The sequence below is a fragment of the Malus sylvestris genome, chromosome 11 (assembly GCF_916048215.2).
Source record: "Malus sylvestris chromosome 11, drMalSylv7.2, whole genome shotgun sequence".
NCBI lineage: Eukaryota > Viridiplantae > Streptophyta > Magnoliopsida > Rosales > Rosaceae > Malus > Malus sylvestris.
In genome coordinates this window covers 31185379-31204267 of record NC_062270.1, presented here as the reverse complement: position 1 = coordinate 31204267, position 18889 = coordinate 31185379, and the positions used below count along the sequence as shown (strand labels likewise).

Here is an 18889-nt window from a genome sequence, read left to right as displayed (position 1 = left end):
GAGAGAGACAAATCACGTTCAATAATTAATTAGTCTAACCCAGAACACAAGCCATGAATATTCTTGATAATGTTTAAGCAAAGAATAAAGCCATACAACAAGTTATTTAAAAGTTCCAAAAAAATAAAGTCCCAAAGAACAACCATTGAGAGTAATAATCTCACATAGGAAAAAAATAAAAATAAAATCTTGTATGTACTTATAAGTAATTGAGTTACTCTCTATATTGTTAATTAGTTTTATGGTTGGACCTTGACTTTTTCATGGTATGAGAGCAAGTTGTCTCATGTATGAAGGTCAACAAACAAGTTGTTCCATGTGTGAAGCCCAAATATGGTCACACGTGCTCCACGTCACCTAATTTGTACTGTTTACATGCTAAGCTTCAATTCATCAGACTTGAGGGATATGTTAAGGGTATTAATCCCACATCTCAAGGAAAGAACAGACTTTACATTTACTTATAATAATTGAGTTGTTCTTCATATTACTAATTAGTTTTACGTGCAATTCATCATTCTTTAACAACCCCTTAACAATTGAAAGTGCACATATGCTTTGCATTGAGAGCTAAGAAACCTAAAAGATAAAAAAAGAATAAGAAAAAGTAGCAAAAGCTTCTCTGACAACAAAGCTGGTAGAAAGTATTCCATGCAACCCCTACAAAACCCCCCTCAGAACACCATTCATTCCATCCCATTTTTCTTCGTCTTCCAAAAACGACAGGGAAATACAAGCAATATTTGGTCCAACAATGGCCAACCAAATTCACAAAAATAATATTAATGCAGTTTTTGTTCTGGGGATTGTATGCGTGACGCTGTTGATACAGAAGAGTGGTGCAACTGACTTTGCAATTGGAGGCTCAAAGGGCTGGTGTATTCCTGATTCTTCTGTTCACTATAATCAATGGGCAGAAAGAAACAGGTTTCAAATCGGAGACTCCATTGGTAAGTATTTTATGCTTTATGTTTATTAATAAGATTCTACATATCCATCTCAGTTTTCAGCATCTGAATATACAAGCAAGTTTTAGGTAAAACCTATTTTATTTAAACACTTTGACTCCTATATATGCCACCCAGGATAACCTTCCTATTGTGTGTGTTAAAACTTAGTTTGATGCGTTAATACATTATTTTTCATTTCAAATTTGCCCATAAGGTTAAAAATGGTGAAGAACATGATTTTATAGTCCACCACTTATATATTAATTTTATTAAAGAATTATATTACTTTTCAAGGGACACTTATCATTGTTCATGTTTTTAAATTGATTACGATGATAAAAACCGAAGTTATGTGATTAAAATTAAATACAAAAGTAAATTTTGTTGATAAAAAAGAAAAGAAAAAAAAGATCTATTATGTGTTTATAAGTAATTGGCTACTTCTCATATTACCAATTGATTTTATGGCGAAAACGTCAACTTTCTTCAGTCTGATATATATTTTACATGGTTGGACAAGCCAACTGTAATTAAGATTGTTGATTTGATGGAATTATGTGTATGCATGTGATTTTAATTTATAGTGTCTCACGAGAACTTAACAGATCAAATAAAAGATCATTGTATTTTGGGGCTTGTAGCTCCAATGGTAGTAAATTACGTCCACCCCAAAAAAAGGGAGGTTCTGGTTCCCCTCCTCCCTTCCCTTCTTTGTAACAAAAACAACACACAATCAAAATTGTACAAAAATAAAAATAAAAGGTTTGTTACTCCCACGTAGCCATGCTTACCCTTGTTAATTTACTTGATGTGTATTTCAACTGCAGTGTTCCACTACCCTCCTGGCCAAGACTCAGTGCTTCTAGTAACCCAGGACGACTACACCAACTGCAACACGGATTCACCTACGGCTAAGAAATACACCGATGGCCACACTGTCTTCAAGTTCAACCAATCCGGGCCATTCTACTTCATCAGTGGGAACAAAGATAAATGTCAGAAAAATGAGAAGGTGGTAGTGATTGTCTTGGCAGAGAGAAGCAGAAATGCAAAACCCCCTTCATCTTCAAACTCAAAAGATATGATCCCATCTCCAGCTCCTTCTGATGAAGCGTCTCCACCTCCACCGCCGTCAGGGACTACTGAGATTAACCCTACTCCTGCTCCTGAAGGTGAAACACCTCCTCCACCTCCGAACGCGGCTTCTTCAGTTTTCATGAGTTTTATTGGGTCCGTCGGAGCATTTGCTGCATCCTCAACACTTTTACTACTCTAACTGGATTGGATTCCTTGAGTACAAAGTTTGTTTTCTTCTGAGAGTATCTTTTTATTACTCTCTGTCTTATTTTATGTTCTTTTTTCCTTAAAGCTCAGTGTACATGTTTGTACTGGTGCTTGATATTTGTTTGATTCTCATTTGTATGTGCTTGTGAGACTCCACAATAAAGGCCAATAATGTAGATGTATGCACAAATAAATAAATTGATTAATTTTACGTAGTGCATGTTAATGTATATGTGCCTTCCCGTGGGAAATGCAAGTATTATCTTTGGTTTCATGACTTGCGATTGTGGAAGCAATAAGATACGAGGTGTTCGACCATCCAAAGCCGTTAAATTTAGCTATTAATCCATATTCGATCCGTTACAGAATGTATTGTGAATTCATGAGTTTTTATCATTTACCGCTAAAGGTTAGCCCCTAATTTCACAATTTTTTGTTTTTATAAAAACTTTTAAATATAAGAAAAATCTCGACTGAATAGACCCAAAAACCCTCAAAACTAAAAGCTAGTTATACCTACAAGCTAAATCCCTTTAAATGTTATGAATTGTTGTTTAGCGAGGGAGGAGAGGGACAAATCGTTTTACTGTATTATGAAACCTTTAAATCTTAAGAAAAACTAATGAAAATGACTTGAAAACTTTGAGTTTTAATGATAAAGACAAAATAAAGGGTAAAGTGAATAGTACCAGAATTGACTTTTTAGTGTAAAAATGTGGTTTTTCGTTAAAGTGAACAGTACCGGGTGTTTTTCGTTAAAGTTCCCTAAATCTTATGCTTTGCTGTAGTTCTGTGAAATTTTTATCATGGATTTTGTAGTTGTGTCTAAAACAAAAACTGAATGGTAAAGAAAAATATTTGGCTTCATAATATGTAGTATAGTCTAAAAAAAATTGAAAATCCTTACCTATGCGTGAAAAATAGCATGCTCTATTGAATTGTATGAGTGAATTTTTGCAAGGAGACTCATCACAGAAATCTAATGTTGTCATGTCGAAATTTTAATGGGTGAGAGTTTTAAACATGGAATTTTGATAAAAGTTAAAATTTATAAGTTGACATACATCACTTCCCTTTATTAGGATTCATAAATATAGAAATTAAAATTTTCATATGTAAAAGAAACTTTGAAATTGGGACTCCAATTCCCAAGTTTAAATTTCATGTAAATAGATGTCATCTCTAAATTTCTATGAGTAAGAGTTTAAAAATAAAAAAAATCAATATTCAAATTTCATTGTATTTTGAAGTTAATCAAAAAAGAAAATTCACAAATTCTAGATAATAATATTCCGTTATTTCTATTTCCGTCATTTTAAAATTCTTTAGTAATATTAAATTTCTTCATTCAAACATAGTGTTAATGAAATTACGAATCCAATCCAATTGGATAAGTAATTGAAACAAACGGTACAAGTATTTACTTACTACATTCATCATCTAATGGTAAGATATTATATTCTCTCTTCGATTACATATTTACTTACTACATTCATCATCTAATGGTAAGATATTATATTCTCTCTTCGATTACATATTTGACCGTTAAATGATGAGTGTATCTCTTTGAATACATATTAACTATTAAATGGTGAATGCATTAAGTAAATGTATGTAGGAGTATAATGGGTGCTTGCACTATCCCTCGTTGACATATCCCATAACAATTCCTTTTTTTAGTACAAAGTCATCTAACTAATAATCGCATGAGTTGTGAAGTATAGAATGTTTGTAAAATCGCTTCGTGTTTCGAAAACTTGAACCGAAAAATCGGCACTGGTAATGCTTCATTCCACTTTCTTCTTTCTAAGAGGAGCATGTTGTCATCGTTAACAAAACAATCCTCACTAAATCAGATGTAGCAAATAAATAATTCTTCTTGTACACTACGCAACACTTGGCCTATCTATCAGAAGTTTTTGCCGAGTTCAACCTTCCTCATCATTCTAATAGTATTGTGCAGAATTGAGTCCATTATTCCCGCTACCTGCAGACCCAAACGAAAGAAATAATTAGTAAGCACTCTTGAGACAAGTAAACAACTACAAAAAACAAAGATACTAACCGTGAAAACGCCTCCGATAATAGCGCACACATTCGTGATAAAATGTGAAAAGGATTTCGGGTTTTCTGTTATTAAAACCTGGTTATAGAAGACAAAGAAAGAGAAAATGTGAGAGAAGCAACGAGAGTACAAACTAAATGACATTTACGTTATTGTTGTTTTTAACGAAAATTAAACCTGCATGGGGGAGAGCTCGAAATGGAACTTCGCAACTGGTATTTGGAGACTCTGCGCCAAGCTGCTGTGGGCCGTGTACTCATATTCCTCAATTAATTTATGAGATCTCCCAGTTATGACTTCCGATTTAACTATTTGAAGGTAATGCTCTATCTGCACATACAATTACCAGATACTGCAATTATAATGAGCTTAAGCATTTGCTACTCTTTACCAGCCCAATAGACTTCATTAATGAATCTACTTGTAAGTCCACAAATATATGGTAAAACGAATAAAGATGGACTATCACCAACAACGAACAGGAATAAACACTATTTAGTACCCGAAGAAGATTACCCAAAAAAGGAATTAAAACAGTTAGTATCCACTAAGAAGGAGATGTTTATGGACCGTGGAAGCATCTTTAGGGAGGTAAGAATATCCATACAACTACTAAAATGCGTAAAACTCAATCACATGCAGCTATACATTACCAATACACTTGCACACACAGTGGCATGTTAATGGACAAGTGCAGAACAATAGAGAAACAAACAGAAGAAAAAGATAGGAAGAGTCATGCATAGAGACAAACTTACTGTAACATTAGCACCTAATTCATGGTGATTTATGAAAGACCGACCATTCAACCTATCATGGCTCACACCAAGATAAGGTACCAATCGCTTGACATCACTCATCACCTTAGGAGCAATCATCCTACCGAATGAAAAATGTGAAATGACGTGAGACATGTTCATTTGAGAAGCATCGAAGGAATGAGCTCCCGAATGAGCGGAAATGACAAGGTTTCCCGGAACCTGCACAGCACAGGACAAATCATACCTATTTCCAACTGAATAACAGCTAAGAGTTTTACTGTAAGGTCAATTGAAAGGACAAAGAAGGCCAGAATTCTGTCAATGATAAATTGCATTTTACTGGTACAATATTCTCTTCTGTTAATTCATGTTAACCACCAAGTACAAGAAATTTAAAAATTTGAGGAGGTAAATCATAGCTTAGTTGCTAAGGTGGCAAATTTTTTATTTTTTTTCATGAAGAAGCCAAGGTCAGCCGCTGCTGTCATGACTGCACATGTGATTCTCAAGTGTGATGGAGGCTCGTGTGTGCAGCTCTGCTAACCAAATTGAGCAGTCACAGCTGCCCTTGGCATTTCTCTTTATTCTTACCGATTTCAAGCATGTGAAACACCTGAAGGCATGCTCAGACAAAGAAAAAAAGGAAATGAGTTGTTCAATCCCTCTTTCATCGGTATAATCACTGTCCTGCAATTAGGTCTTACATGCCCAATGGTTCTATTAATTTCAATTTCAACTAGAAGATCACCTTCTTTACACGCACATATCCTTCAATTCTACACCCTCCTGTCAATGGTGCTGGTCTTTTTGCATTCTCACCCCCGTTGTTAGATTTACCCTCCAAAGCGAGTTTTTCAGACTCCACAGGGATAGGTGCAACCAAAGTTTCCATTGTCTGCAAGGATAGAAGCTTCATATTAGATTTACAATTTCATTGGGCCACTGAATATCAAGAAGCACCAACAAGTTCAAAGTCAAAGTTAAACATGGGATACAGTGACACTAATTAAAACTTATGAATGCTTGTACCTTAACAAGGCTATCTGTATCTCGATCACCATAATAAGATTCATGCTCATGGTGTCCATGGTCATCCCTGTGAAAGAATGCCACATAAAGAGGTTGCTTACTTTAAGCTTTAAGCTTCATATGTACAAGACAGGCATGGCCGAGGGAGCAAAATTTGAGAATCAAATGTATATATCAAAATGGGTCAATTAAAGAAAATAAACTGAAACATTAGCTTTTCTAAAACCCAGGACATACACTTGAGAATGGAGAAACACCCGTGGGGGAAAGGGCAAGAGAGGGAAGACAAGAGAGAGAATTGTCTTTTCGATACTATTACCATCTTAGAAAGATCATAGAATGAATAAACTATGCATGCAGCTCCACAACTGAAGGACCAGAAAAACATAGATACAACTTAATTGGCTGCCCAAAGATTGCATTTAGATAGATGACTTGAAATTGAGGATTTCGATTTGCATTTTTATTATAAATTGTATGAGATATTAGGCATAGTAAAATTCTTTGCAAATTGAAGTACATGTACATGACAATATAAGATCAGTTAAATATTCAAGAACAAAACGTTATTTCAAATTAACTCCCTAATGTACTTGACCAAAATTTTCTTTCAGTATATCAAAACTATACTTTATCCCTTCTTTTGACATTTCACACTCAATATATCAAAAAGTCAAATTCAAATCTTGCATATAAATACACATGTTGAAATGGAGCCTTAGAGCACGTAAAAAACTGCTCTCCAAATAGATACAGATAAATACGCATACGAGTAAGATGAAGATAGAACAGACAAAAATAAAAAACGATAATTTAAATGCGATTTAAAACGTAATGTTAAGACTCCAAAGTTGAAATCATTTCGATAATAAATAAATGAGTAGAAATCAGTTTGAAAAGAAAATAAACTTTGCGAAATTTTGTAGCATTTACCTCACATCACTTCCTTTACGAAAAATACGAATTGATGGATATCCTTGAATGTGATTCCTGAACATTACGAGGAAGCATAGTTAATAATGGCAAAAACAGGAAGACAGTGGTACATGAAGCACATTTGAGAGGTAAGTAAAGAAGAGAGCAACATATCTGGAGATGTAAAGCAATGATGTATAACTAGTTAAGATGGCACTTAAGTTGGTGGATATGAAAATAGTTCAAATGTTGATTCAATTCTGGGATACTAAGAGTGATGGCTTAACTAGGGTGACATACAAGAATAGCACGTGAAAATGCATAAGATAGAGACAGACTAAAACATGAGCTCATCCATGTTCCCACCCTGAGGTTAACAGTTCTCTTTTCAACCAGAAAGTCAAAATATACTGATCTGCCAGAAAAATGCTACATTGGTAAGAATACTACCACTACTACAACAACACCAACAACAACAACAACAACCAAGCCTTATCCCACTAAGTGGGTTCGGCTGTAGGAATCCTAGAATGCCACTGTACTCGGCTTTGTGCCCTGTCTTCCTTCAGCTCCAAGTACTCCATATCTTTTCTTAAAGTCTCTTTCCAAGTCTTCCTAGGTCTAATTGGTAAGAATGCTACGCTAGAAATAAAATCTAGAGCTCTAATTGGCATTTCAAGAAACTAAATCCTAGTATTGTTATTTTGAAAACCACCCTAGTTAGGCCTCGGTAGGTAGCTTATAGTACTTGTTTCAAAATCTTCTTCAACGACAAATAGGTTCCTCTTCCACTTTTTAAGTCTTGACCACATTTTCAAGCAAGAATAAAAACAACCCTGATCATTACAAGTTAAATTTATTGTGTAATATATTTCTTAATAGTGAACAAAATCTGCTATTTAGTATTTACAAATCTACAGTTGCAGCGCATTAAGTGGAGTTTGGCCTTTCAGTTTTCTTGTCCGCTGTAAGTCAGCTATTAAAATATAGAATGTATAAATCTCTTTTTCAATAAGAGAAATTGCAAATATACATATAGATTGTTTTTATACAATTAATAAAAACTGAAAATGCATATGGCCACAATGAAAAGTAACATAAAACAAATTGTATTCCATAGAAAATCAAGTGGAAAGTAGGACTAAGCAATTTAAAACATACCTCCTACACAAGTCACCTTCTTCAGTACAATCCACCTTCGCCATAAGTATACGGCCATCTATTTCTGGATCATACCTGTTAACCAAGGAAGCATGAGAGAAAGTGGGATAAGAATTGTAAACTTCATATTCTGGACTGCACCATTAGAAAGGGGAAATGTTATTAACACTCTAAAACAGCCCTTCAGCACTCTTCCTGAGTGTAGAACATAAGGAATGAGTGCAGGATGACTAGTGCCAATTACAACTCCCTCAGAAAAATCATATTATGTGGAAGAAAAGCAGACTTTCAGAGTGAAGCACCTTTCTCTTATTATTTTGGCGGCCTTCTCCCATGAAGGTTTCTGAAAAGGAAAGTGATAACATGAAGCAAGAAGTAATAAAAGAGGAAGATAAAAATGCAGCAAGAAAGATACGCTTTTGGATGGATTCAACTAAATAGTTCAATTACGTCAACCAAACAATAAATTAATGCACACAAAGTATCCTCCGATTATACAACAGTTCCATCAAAAATGAAGAAAGAACAACATTAATTGACCCAAGGATCTTGTGACTTGTCATAAGATAATGCATATTCACAAGCACATACATGATCAAGGGTATGAAATGAGGGGAAACAATCGAAGTAGTAAATGATAGTTAAACAACTCCAAAACCCAAGAGCAATGCATGTAAGAAGTCAGATACAACAAATACATATATTACAACCTTTTAGATTTCTTTCACTCAGCAAAACTAAAAGATATAAGTTGAAGAAATCCTCAGCTAGTAATGTTCTCAATGAAAACTGCATTACAAGAAGTTTTCCCATGATTGAATGATCGCATTATTGGCATACATGAATTACACTTTAGTTTCTGGCCAAAATATGAGATTCTAAATTCTTTGAAATCATGCCAAAACCATAGAATATGCATATGCAAACGCAAGTATAAAACAAGAATTGTAGAAATTGATTGATTAAGAAAGCTAAAAATTTCATGAAAAGAGATTTGAGACGTGTGAAGCCATTTTATTTACCAGGCGATTGCTCCAGTAGCACCACGGAGCATAAAAATTAACCACCAAAATTGGGTGCCTGCAAAAGAATTGTTTAATACAAAATTAGGAAAGGTTATCAATTTGCAACATAAAAGTGTTCCACATCAGCAGCATTAAATATCAAAGGTATGGAACTAAAAGGTGGCCCACTTACTGGTGAGTAAACTTTTCAAAATTCTGAGCAGTTAGAGAAATAGAGCCATCACCAGAAAACTCATCTCCATCCCCATGCTTAATATTATGTAAAGCCGGTCCTGAGTGGAACTCAGTGCCAGTTGGTCTTAAATCTGTCCCTATGGAGAACTTGCGAATTGTTTTCGTAATATTCAATCTGTTCTGAGAATAAGAGAGAACGGATTCAAGATAGATGGATACCACATAAAGAATATAAAAATTACTAACAAAGGATCATTAGCATTAGGGATGAAAATCAGGACCAGAGTAAATAATATTGAAGAAAAAAAAAAACCTAAATGAGAGAGAAACTTACTGTTCCCAACACGTCACTCACGTCAAGAGATGCAAATTCACAGGAAAGTGCAGGAAAACTACATGAAAAAGGAGATAACATTATGCAGGCGGCCAAGGAAATGAGAGAGGCAGGGGGTGAAGGAAGGTTATATAAATCGATACTACATAAATAACACTGTTCTAAAAATCCTCGCCTAGCACCGCCTAGGCGGGGGCCTAGGCTCTAGGCAGCTAGCCACCGCCCCGATTAATGCCTCGGCATTTGAAAATTAAGAAAGGGCGCCTAGACCTGCTAAGGCGCCCGCCTAGCCCGCCCAGACCTGCCTAGATCGCAACACACTTTGACATAAAATAGTTAACTTTCATTTTGCATTTTATTTTTTGCAATAAATTGTAAGAGACTTGTTGAATATTTAAATGAACACACATTATATGCTTTTTCTCCATGTTTTCATTATGTTTGAATACTTCATAATGTATATGTCATACTATTTGTAGTTTATGATAATATTACATATATTTTGAGTATAAGCAGACACTTATTTACATGAAATATAATAAATTTACTTAAATCCGCCTAGTTCGCCTAGGCCCTGTCTAGTTGCCTAGGCACTAGGCCCCAGTCTGCCGCCCGACTAGTGCCTAGTGTCTTTTAGAACCTTGATAAATAATAATCGAAAGTGATAGCCAAGAGTTTTCTTTGAGTATAGTTTGCATTAGAAAGGCGAATCACCAAATTTTCCAGGACCAGGAGTAAGAGAGGGAGCACCCTCATAACCTAATGCTCACACAATATAATTGCCTCTTTCGGGCCGATTAAAGCATTTCCTACAAATTCCCATGTAGTGCACCTTAGAATCATTTGGACCTAATTTAATTAAATGCACATGGAGCCATGAACCTAATAAGTCATCATTTTGTCACCACATCAAAAGTCCTACCACTCTCAACCATGATATTTATGCCATTCTTAATATAAATAGTAATAACGATTGATTAAATAGGGCTTGGCAATATCACATCGACCTAGTATCTGTAATTCCTAACCACATGTTGTTATATGGGATCTGGTTGTGTACCACCACTAAGTGAAGATAATGTAAAAAATCAAAATGATGGTTAAGAAGAATATCCTTGAATAAAATTCCAATTACACGAAGGATAGTTTTTCAGTGACATTCTAAAATCAATAAAGCTACAACTGGATCAGTATAAAATTTAACTCCATGCAAGTACATAATAACTTCATAAACATAAAAAACACCAATGCAAGCTATGAATGTTTACCTGATATTAAATTCAATGCGTAAGAAATCCCCATCAGAACTCTTGTCGACAATAACAGATGTAGAGGTGCTGACGGTTAAATAATTATTCAGTTCCTGTAAAATGAACATCATAAGTCCTATCAGGATGTAAAGAAATGCCATTATTACTGAATTTAGTAATAAAATGCTGAAACAGATTACTTAAAAAAGGAAAAAGGAAACAGCAAAAAAAAGAAGGTAAATACAAATACAATAAAGTGTATTAACTACAAGCACATCTCAACAAGAAGTAATTACGAATAAAAACCACGGATGGAAAGGAAATCAAAACTACTGGAAATTCTTGTAGATATTATAAAAATAAAAAAAGGTTAAACATACATAAAGAACCAAAACAAGCATCAATTGAGAAAAAAGAATCATTACTCAATGTCCATTTGTCGAATTTGAATATTTTGAACACATAAGTAACGAACTATAGAAATATGAGCTGCTTACCATTCCAAATAAAAACATCATGGCAAGAGCTGCTACAATAGATAGTCCTGCACCCGATAATGATGCTTCTGTCAAATCTCTAGGAATTTTCCTGTACACAGGAAAAGCATTGTAGCATAAATACATATCAGGACAACCCCTGTAGGTTAATTTATTGCCCACTAAATTATAACACAGGTTTATTTGTTTATATACAGGAAAATTTAACAAACACCAACTGGACTATTAGGGTGTGCGCAAGTACCACCCAGATTGCAAATTCACCACCAGACTCATGGTTTACTGTGAATGTACCACCTCTATTAATTTTTGCAAAACTTTTAGTCAAAATGTATCATTTGCAACACATGTGAGCCATTTACATGTGTATTTTTGCCACTTACAGACCTCTAGAAGACTTACAGTAACAATTCAGTAGAATAAAGCTCGTGTGACATATCTTCTGCTTCCCAGAAGACAAGCTGTAGTCAACAAAATTCTTACCCCAAAATACGTATGAAAAAGTGCTCATGTGCTCATACTAGATGAGATTTAATGGATTTTTCTAACAGTAATTGACGGATGTGATACATCCACACTAAAAGCGGAGTGCAGGTAGTAAATTGGCAAGATTTTATTGTTCGGGCGGTATTTTACGCACACCCCTAATAGTCCAGGTGGTGTTTGTTAAACTTTCTCTTCCTTCTTCGATTCGCAGGGAAAGCTTGCAAAGAGATGCAAAGAGATGCAATGTGACATTTTTGCATATAATTTTAGCTCCTTAGATGTGTGCCATAAACATCAGACACCAAGCAGCTAAAACCCTTGAATCATTTGCTATGAATGCTTCCACTCAACACCTCCAAATAATCTAGTAATGCCTCCTTACTCTCAGGTAGTGGTGATAAAATGAATCCTTCAATAGCCTGGACGTATCTATCGCATAACTAATTCATCGTTTCTATGGATGCCAAATTCGTTGCTTCGTCGGCCAAAAAACAAAAAATAAAAATAAAACCAATTACAAGCAAACGAAGGCCCCATTCCAAAGTTCATGGATAATACCAATTACATTAATTTCCAATGTTCATTCAATCAATCAAACACTACTTCATTTCCTCCCAACAAAGAAGAATTACTCAATGCAAATATTTTAAGCAACCAAAGTATTCAAATCACCAATCCTTTCCATTAATACTAATTTAAATTCTTAATACTAATTATAACCACTCCAATTCATTGATAAATCCAAGCCATTCATTCACTTATCCATCACAATCCACAATCCACATGCACCAAAAAGAAATTACGCAAAATCGAACTGAATTTTCCACGAACAGATTCAAATTACACATACACACACAGAGCTGATGAACGGTGAAAGTGAGTGAAGGAAATGCGAGAGATCTGACCTATAAAAATCGACAGACTTGATCTTGCCGGAGGAAATCATGGCTGAGATGAACGGACTGGATTTGATTCCGGAGCAACGGAGAGCTCTAATCCCAATTTCCTGAGCAAAATCACAGAGAGAATGAAATGGGAGAGAGAGCTGCTGCCTTCGCCTCTCGCCTTTGCTCTCTCTTTTTGTTTTTGTTTTTTTGTTTTTTTTGCTCCGATTAGTGATCACGCGTGGGACGGTGCACCGTACTTACTATCACTGTCGCCTGTGGGACCAGATCTACTGCCGCTTATACTCGGATTCTCGATTCATCAAGCCTTTAGCTTTGACGTACGATGAGAATTAAGATTTCTCTTTCTTATTTGGTTACCTTATCTTGCTTATTAGGTAAGAATAAGACGTTTTTAGTAGTTGACCATTTAATATTTTTATCTTCGATAAATTGAGGATTTTTTTAGGGTAAATTACATAGTAGTCCTTCAGGTTTGAGGTCTATTGCAATATTATACAACATCTCTAAAATTTTTCACTTTCATACCTCAAGTACTATTTTATTTCAATTTCATACAACCGTTACATTTTCCATCCATGGATCTGTTAAATGCTGACGTGGCTGCTACATATATCCCATGTGGCTGTCAAATGTTTGCCATGTGGCAAATAAAATATTTTTTAATTTTTTTTAAAAAAACCTGAAATTGGAAGAAGAAGAAAAAAAAAGAAAAAAAAGAAAGGACCGAACCCTTGCAACCTAGAAGAAGGAGGAAGAAGAGGGAGGAGGAGGAGGAAGAAGAAGAAAAAAAGAAAGAAAGGGATCGAACCCAGAAGAAGAAGAAGAAGAAGAAGAAAGAAGAAGGGACCGAACCCCCTGCAACCCAGAAGAAGGAGGAAGAAGAAGAAGAGAAGAAGAAAGAGGAGGAGGAAGAAGAAGAAGAAGAAGAAAAATGAAAGGGACCGAACCCAGAAGAAGAAGGAGGAAGAAGAAGAAGAGAAGAAGAAGGAGGAAGAAGAAGAAGAGAAAAAGAAGAAGAGAAAAAGAAAAAGGAGGAGGAAGAAGAAGAAGAAGAAAGAAAAAAAAAGGACTGAACCAGAAGGAGGAAGAAGAAGAAGAGAAGAAGAAAAGGAGGAGGAGGAAGAAGAAGAAGAAGAAAAAAAAAAAAGGATGATTGAACCCCTTGCAACCCAGAAGAAGAAGGAGGAAGAAGAAGAAGAGAAGAAGGAGGAGGAGGAGGAAGAAGAAGAAGAAGAAGAAGAAGAAAAAGAAAAAAAAAAGAAAAAGATATGTGGCAGACAGGTTTTTTAAAAAGAAATTAAAAAATATTTTATTTGCCACGTGGCAGACATTTGGCAGCCACGTGGCATATATGTGACAACCACGTCAGCATTTAACATATCCATAGATGGAAAATGTAACGGTTGTATGAAATTGAAATAAAATAGTACTTGAGGTATGAAAGTGAAATGTTTTAAAGATGTTGTATAAGATTGCAATAGACCTCAAACCTGAGGGGCTACTATGTAATTTACCCATTCTTTTATATGAAAAGTTATCAGGTTTTGGAATTTGACTATAATACTGTAGACATCGAAATTTCGGTAAATAAATGTTGACCGATAAATCAAAGTTTCAACGCTCATGTATTACATAAATTTTACACGTAGCGTGTGTCTAAACAAAAAATCGAAATAAGTTGGAAAAGTCATCAAACAGGAGCTGGCAGAAACGACTTATTTCATCTGGAATATTATATTCAAAATTAGGCCTTGGAAATTTCTATAAATAGAAGGCTAATTCATTCATTTAGGGGAACCAATTCATATTACACCTTGAAGCTCTGAAGCTCTGAAACTCCGAAGCTCTCAAGCATCCAGGTTCCCGAAGAATCAGGAAAGTGTTCTTCGTTCTTTGTTCATCGTTCTTCCAAGATCAAGCCCCAACGGCTCTTGAATCAACAATTATCCACCAATTCAAGATCAAGCCTCGACGGCCCTTGAAGAAAGTGTTCTTCGTTCTCCGTTCATCCAAGATCAAGCCCCAACGGCCCTTTGGATCAACAACGTCGACAAATCCACACACATCCAACCGTTCTTCAAGATTAAGCTCAAAAGCCCTTGAAGATCTGTTCATCACTGTTTCTTCAAGATCAAGCCCAAAAGCCCCTTAAAGATCCGTTCATCACCGTTACTCAAGATCAAGCCCCAACGGCTCCTTGAAGATCCGCTCAAATCCACTTTCAAAGATCAAGCCCACGGCCCCTTGAAGAAACTTCCAACAGTTCATCTAAGATCAAGCCTCGACGGCCCTTTGGATCAATCACACATCCACAAATACACACCTTACGGAGATCGAATCAGAGGATCAAAATAGAGAGAGATTGTAACCCAAAATCATCAAATACAAAATATTTGTTTGTGCACGTTGCTCTTGTCTCTTTCGTTTCAGGAATTTTCCGTGTTCACAAATTGGCACGCCCAGTGGGACAATCTCTGCCTCTCATCTCTTTCTCTGTTCAAGAAATTCAAGCGCGCTTCCAAAATTAATGGCATCAAGGAAGGCTCAACTATTCCCGCAACCGGCGCAAAGAACAAAAGCGTCCTCGTCGCAACTGGTGTCACTTTGGGCATCACGACTCGAAGCATGGCAAGAGCTACTTCTGCCGCCTCTTTCACCTCTGCATTAACTCTGCCAAGGGAACAAAAACACCCAAGGCACGAGCCTTTGATCACCTTAGCCTCACTAAGGGCACCAAAGGGGAAAGCCCAAGGAAATACTCCGAATCCATGCTCTCCGATGCCGATTCAAGCGACAATTCAGCCATGCAAGTCATGACCATTGGAGCAACTTCAATCGATGAGCAGCTGGCTCAAATGAATGAAGCAATCGCAAGGCTAACCCAAACTGTGGAAGAAAAAGACTTGCAAATTGCAGCACTAGTCAACCGACTGGAGGCGCAGGACGGCGATAAACCCGACCCAGAGGATGATCCACTAAAGGGAGGAGTTGGCGGAGACGAAGAACCCCCGGTGAAGAAAATCGATGGGAAGCCGGAGCCAGACCAAGCAGCGGCACTCATGGGATCTCTTTCTATCTAGCAGCTGCAGGAGATGATCACCAACACCATCAAGGCACAGTACGAAGGGAGCTCACATACCTCATTGTTCTACTCAAAGCCCTATTCCAAGAAGATTAATGCCCTAAGGATGCCAAGGGGTTATCAACCACCAAAGTTCATGCAGTTTGATGGAAAAGGAAACCCAAAGCAGCACGTTGCACATTTCGTCGAAACTTGCAACAACGCGGGGACGGAGGGAGACTACATCGCCAAGCAGTTTGTGCGCTCGCTGAAAGGAAATGCCTTTGAGTGGTACACGGACCTAGAGCCTGAGTCCATCAACAGCTGGGAGCAATTAAAGCGGGAATTCCTCAACCGCTTCTACAGCACCCGCCGCACTGTGAGCATGCTAGAGCTAACGAGCACAAAGCAGTGGAAGGACGAACCAGTCATTGACTACATCAACAGATGGCGCACTCTAAGCCTCGACTGTAAAGACAGGCTTTCGGAAACCTCTTTAATCGAGATGTGCATCCAAGGCATGCAATGGGGTTTGCAATACATCCTTCAAGGCATTAAACCACGGACTTTCGAGGAATTGGCCACTTGCGCCCATGACATGGAGTTGAGCATCGCCCATCATGGGAAGAAGGAACCGATCGCCGACTACAAGAACGACAAAGTTCTTGGGCCAAAGGTGGAGAAGGCTATGTGGAAATCCACCAAAGAAGCAATGACAGTCAACACAGCTCCCGTCAAAATCCCTACACGAGGCAAGGCGATTCAAGCCGAAGGCTTTCGTGATCAAGAGATGCGTAGACGCACTTTGAAGGAGCTTGAGGAGAAAACTTATCCATTCCCCGACTCTGATGTGGTTGCCATGTTAGAAGACTTGCTGGAAAAGAAGGTGATCGGTTTGCCTGAGTGCAAACGGCCGGAAGAGATGAATCATACCGACAGTCCAAGATACTGTAAATTCCACCGCTTCATCAGTCATCCGACATAAAAATGCTTCCTGCTGAAAGATCTCATCATGAAGCTGGCTCAGAAAGGAATCATCGAGCTAGACCTTGACGATGTGGTGAAGTCAAACTTTACCACCATCACTTATGACTCTTTCGACACAAAGTTTTCACCTCAACCGCTGGGGGCATGCTCCAAGTCAAGCAAAGTTAAAGGATGGACTCAAGTCACTCCTAAGAAATTGCACAAGAAGCATACGTCTCCTCCACAAGTCCGCCAATCGGAAAGGGGGCAAAACAGCTCTTGTCAACCTTCAAAGCAACGTGAACATGTTGAAGATGATAAAATTGCACACAAAGATCGTCCGTTGCCATCACGATGCGTGATTTCTTGCCTGAAGACTTCTTCAACTACTCAGTCAAGGCTCCTTGCTATGAAGATTGCGATGAACGACTCTCTCAGATCGCTTAACGAACCAAAGCTCCTCGCCCGCACGAGTCTAAACTGCATGGCACAATGCTCCTTGTTCGCACGAGCCTAAACTGCACGAACCAAAGCTCCTTGTCCGCACGAGCCTAAACTGTAGGACACAAAGCTCCTTGTCCGCACGAGCCTAAACTGTAGGACACGAAGCTCCTCACCTGCACGAGCCTAAATTGCATGGCACAACGCTCCTGGCCCGCAAGAGCATAAACTGTGTACGGCGAAATCATCATCGAAATCATCATCAAAATCATCATCAAAATCACTATTAAATTCATCACTCATTTGAACTACGTTATGACTTGATCCCTCCTCAACAAAGGGTACGTAGGCAACTTGAAGTGTCAAAACTGCAAGTACAGTCACACTATCTAAAAAAAAAAAAAAAAAAAAAAAAAAAGACACTTTGAAGATTGAAGAGCAAATTCAAGAACATTAATGCTTTATTTCTTTGAAAGAAGGAGTCGGCTCCAAGGTCTTGTTACAAAAAAAGAAAGAAAAAAAAATGTTAGAGGAGGTCTTTCTATACTTGAGACCCGTGCAAAATCAAAGAACATAAAAAAATTAAGATCCATGAAAAGAGTAGCCCAAATACCAGGCCCATCCCTTCTCAAACACAATTGTTTTGGGTTCGCTGTGCAAGGAGCTCCATTTCTTCTCTCTCTGGGCCCAGGCCCGTCCCTCAAAGCCTAATCCGCGTTTTCTCAGCCATTTGTGCCTTCGACTTGTAGCTCGGCACACGTCACGGGCTGGCCCAGCAGCAACAAGAGGCACCAGCCCAAGTCCAAGCAAAAAAAAAAACCTCGCAGGCCCATGTCCCTCGACAACACCATCAAGTGGGACTGCTTCTCCGTCCTCCGCACCGTAAGCAGACACCTGAGCTCTGACGCTCTCTTGGTGTAACACACAAAATTCCAGGTTTTGTTGAATTAATGGTCAGCAGCAAGAAACACGGCAGGCCCGTCTCCCTCTACGGCTGCGTCAAGCTCCAAACTCCACCTGCTACGCATGGTGTGCACACCCATGTTCAACAATCCTGTCCCGCCGCCTTCAACGTATCACAAGAGTTTTACAACGCCACTCCCACCTATGCTCTGACCTTCCAGGCTGCATTTGATTGGCGTTATGCACTCGCTCATGTTGGTGCCGTACGACGTCGTCTGGATCGTCATTGAGGCCGACGGGATCACCAATGAGACAGCTTCGATTGTGTCTCGCTCACAGATCTCCACAGAAAACCCAAAACTGCAACCTCCTCAGCAGCTCAATCATCATCCGCCGGCGGAGTTGGATCCAGCTCCTACGGCTCCGATTAACTTGGACCAGTACCGCAAATTTCTTAAGAACCAGCTCAATTTGGCTTGCGCAGCAGTAGCTCTCTCTCGCGCATCGTCTTTGACGCCTGTGGATTTGGGTAATCTAGCTGAGAATCTGTCGCTGGTGTTGAAGCCTTCACAGTTAGCCCAGACTCGATCGCTTGATAAAGGTGCTGGTAATGCTTTGCCAGTTCCACAAAATGAAGTTGACACTAGCCCGCATGGCGTTTCGGCTTTACCTGCTGCTC

The 18889-nt window shown here is 37.9% G+C and overlaps 2 protein-coding genes across 2 annotated transcripts; one reads left to right on the top strand and one right to left on the bottom strand.

Moving 5' to 3' along the window:
- Positions 1-699: 699 nt before the first annotated feature.
- Positions 700-2454, top strand: LOC126589524 (early nodulin-like protein 1). The gene is made up of 2 exons (XM_050254842.1): positions 700-950; positions 1778-2454. Exons 1-2 carry the CDS (start codon positions 755-757, stop codon positions 2224-2226), a joined length of 645 nt encoding a protein of 214 aa, XP_050110799.1. The 5' UTR covers positions 700-754; the 3' UTR covers positions 2227-2454.
- Positions 2455-3981: 1527 nt separating this feature from the next.
- LOC126589516 (protein disulfide-isomerase 5-3-like) lies at positions 3982-13128 on the bottom strand. Its single transcript, XM_050254832.1, has 15 exons — positions 12837-13128; positions 11446-11536; positions 10967-11061; positions 9699-9756; positions 9363-9544; positions 9188-9245; positions 8468-8508; positions 8166-8240; positions 7023-7079; positions 6090-6156; positions 5809-5955; positions 5058-5279; positions 4477-4629; positions 4300-4377; positions 3982-4221 (listed from the first exon to the last, which is right to left on the bottom strand). Exons 1-15 carry the CDS (start codon positions 12875-12877, stop codon positions 4144-4146), a joined length of 1443 nt encoding a protein of 480 aa, XP_050110789.1. The 5' UTR covers positions 12878-13128; the 3' UTR covers positions 3982-4143.
- Positions 13129-18889: the final 5761 nt, after the last annotated feature.

What these genes read in the sequence shown, in the direction of transcription:
- LOC126589524 (XM_050254842.1), top strand. Translation starts at nt 755, where the DNA reads ATGGCCAACCAAATTCACAAAAATAATATTAATGCAGTTTTTGTTCTG. An exon ending in TCAAATCGGAGACTCCATTG is followed by an intron (nt 951 to 1,777) that starts GTAAGTATTTTA and finishes TTTCAACTGCAG; the next exon opens with TGTTCCACTACCCTCCTGGC.
- LOC126589516 (XM_050254832.1), bottom strand. Translation starts at nt 12,877, where the DNA reads ATGATTTCCTCCGGCAAGATCAAGTCTGTCGATTTTTATAG. An exon ending in TGAGTGACGTGTTGGGAACA is followed by an intron (nt 9,545 to 9,698) that starts GTAAGTTTCTCT and finishes TCTTATTCTCAG; the next exon opens with AACAGATTGAATATTACGAA. An exon ending in GATATGTGCGTGTAAAGAAG is followed by an intron (nt 5,280 to 5,808) that starts GTGATCTTCTAG and finishes TGTGCTGTGCAG; the next exon opens with GTTCCGGGAAACCTTGTCAT.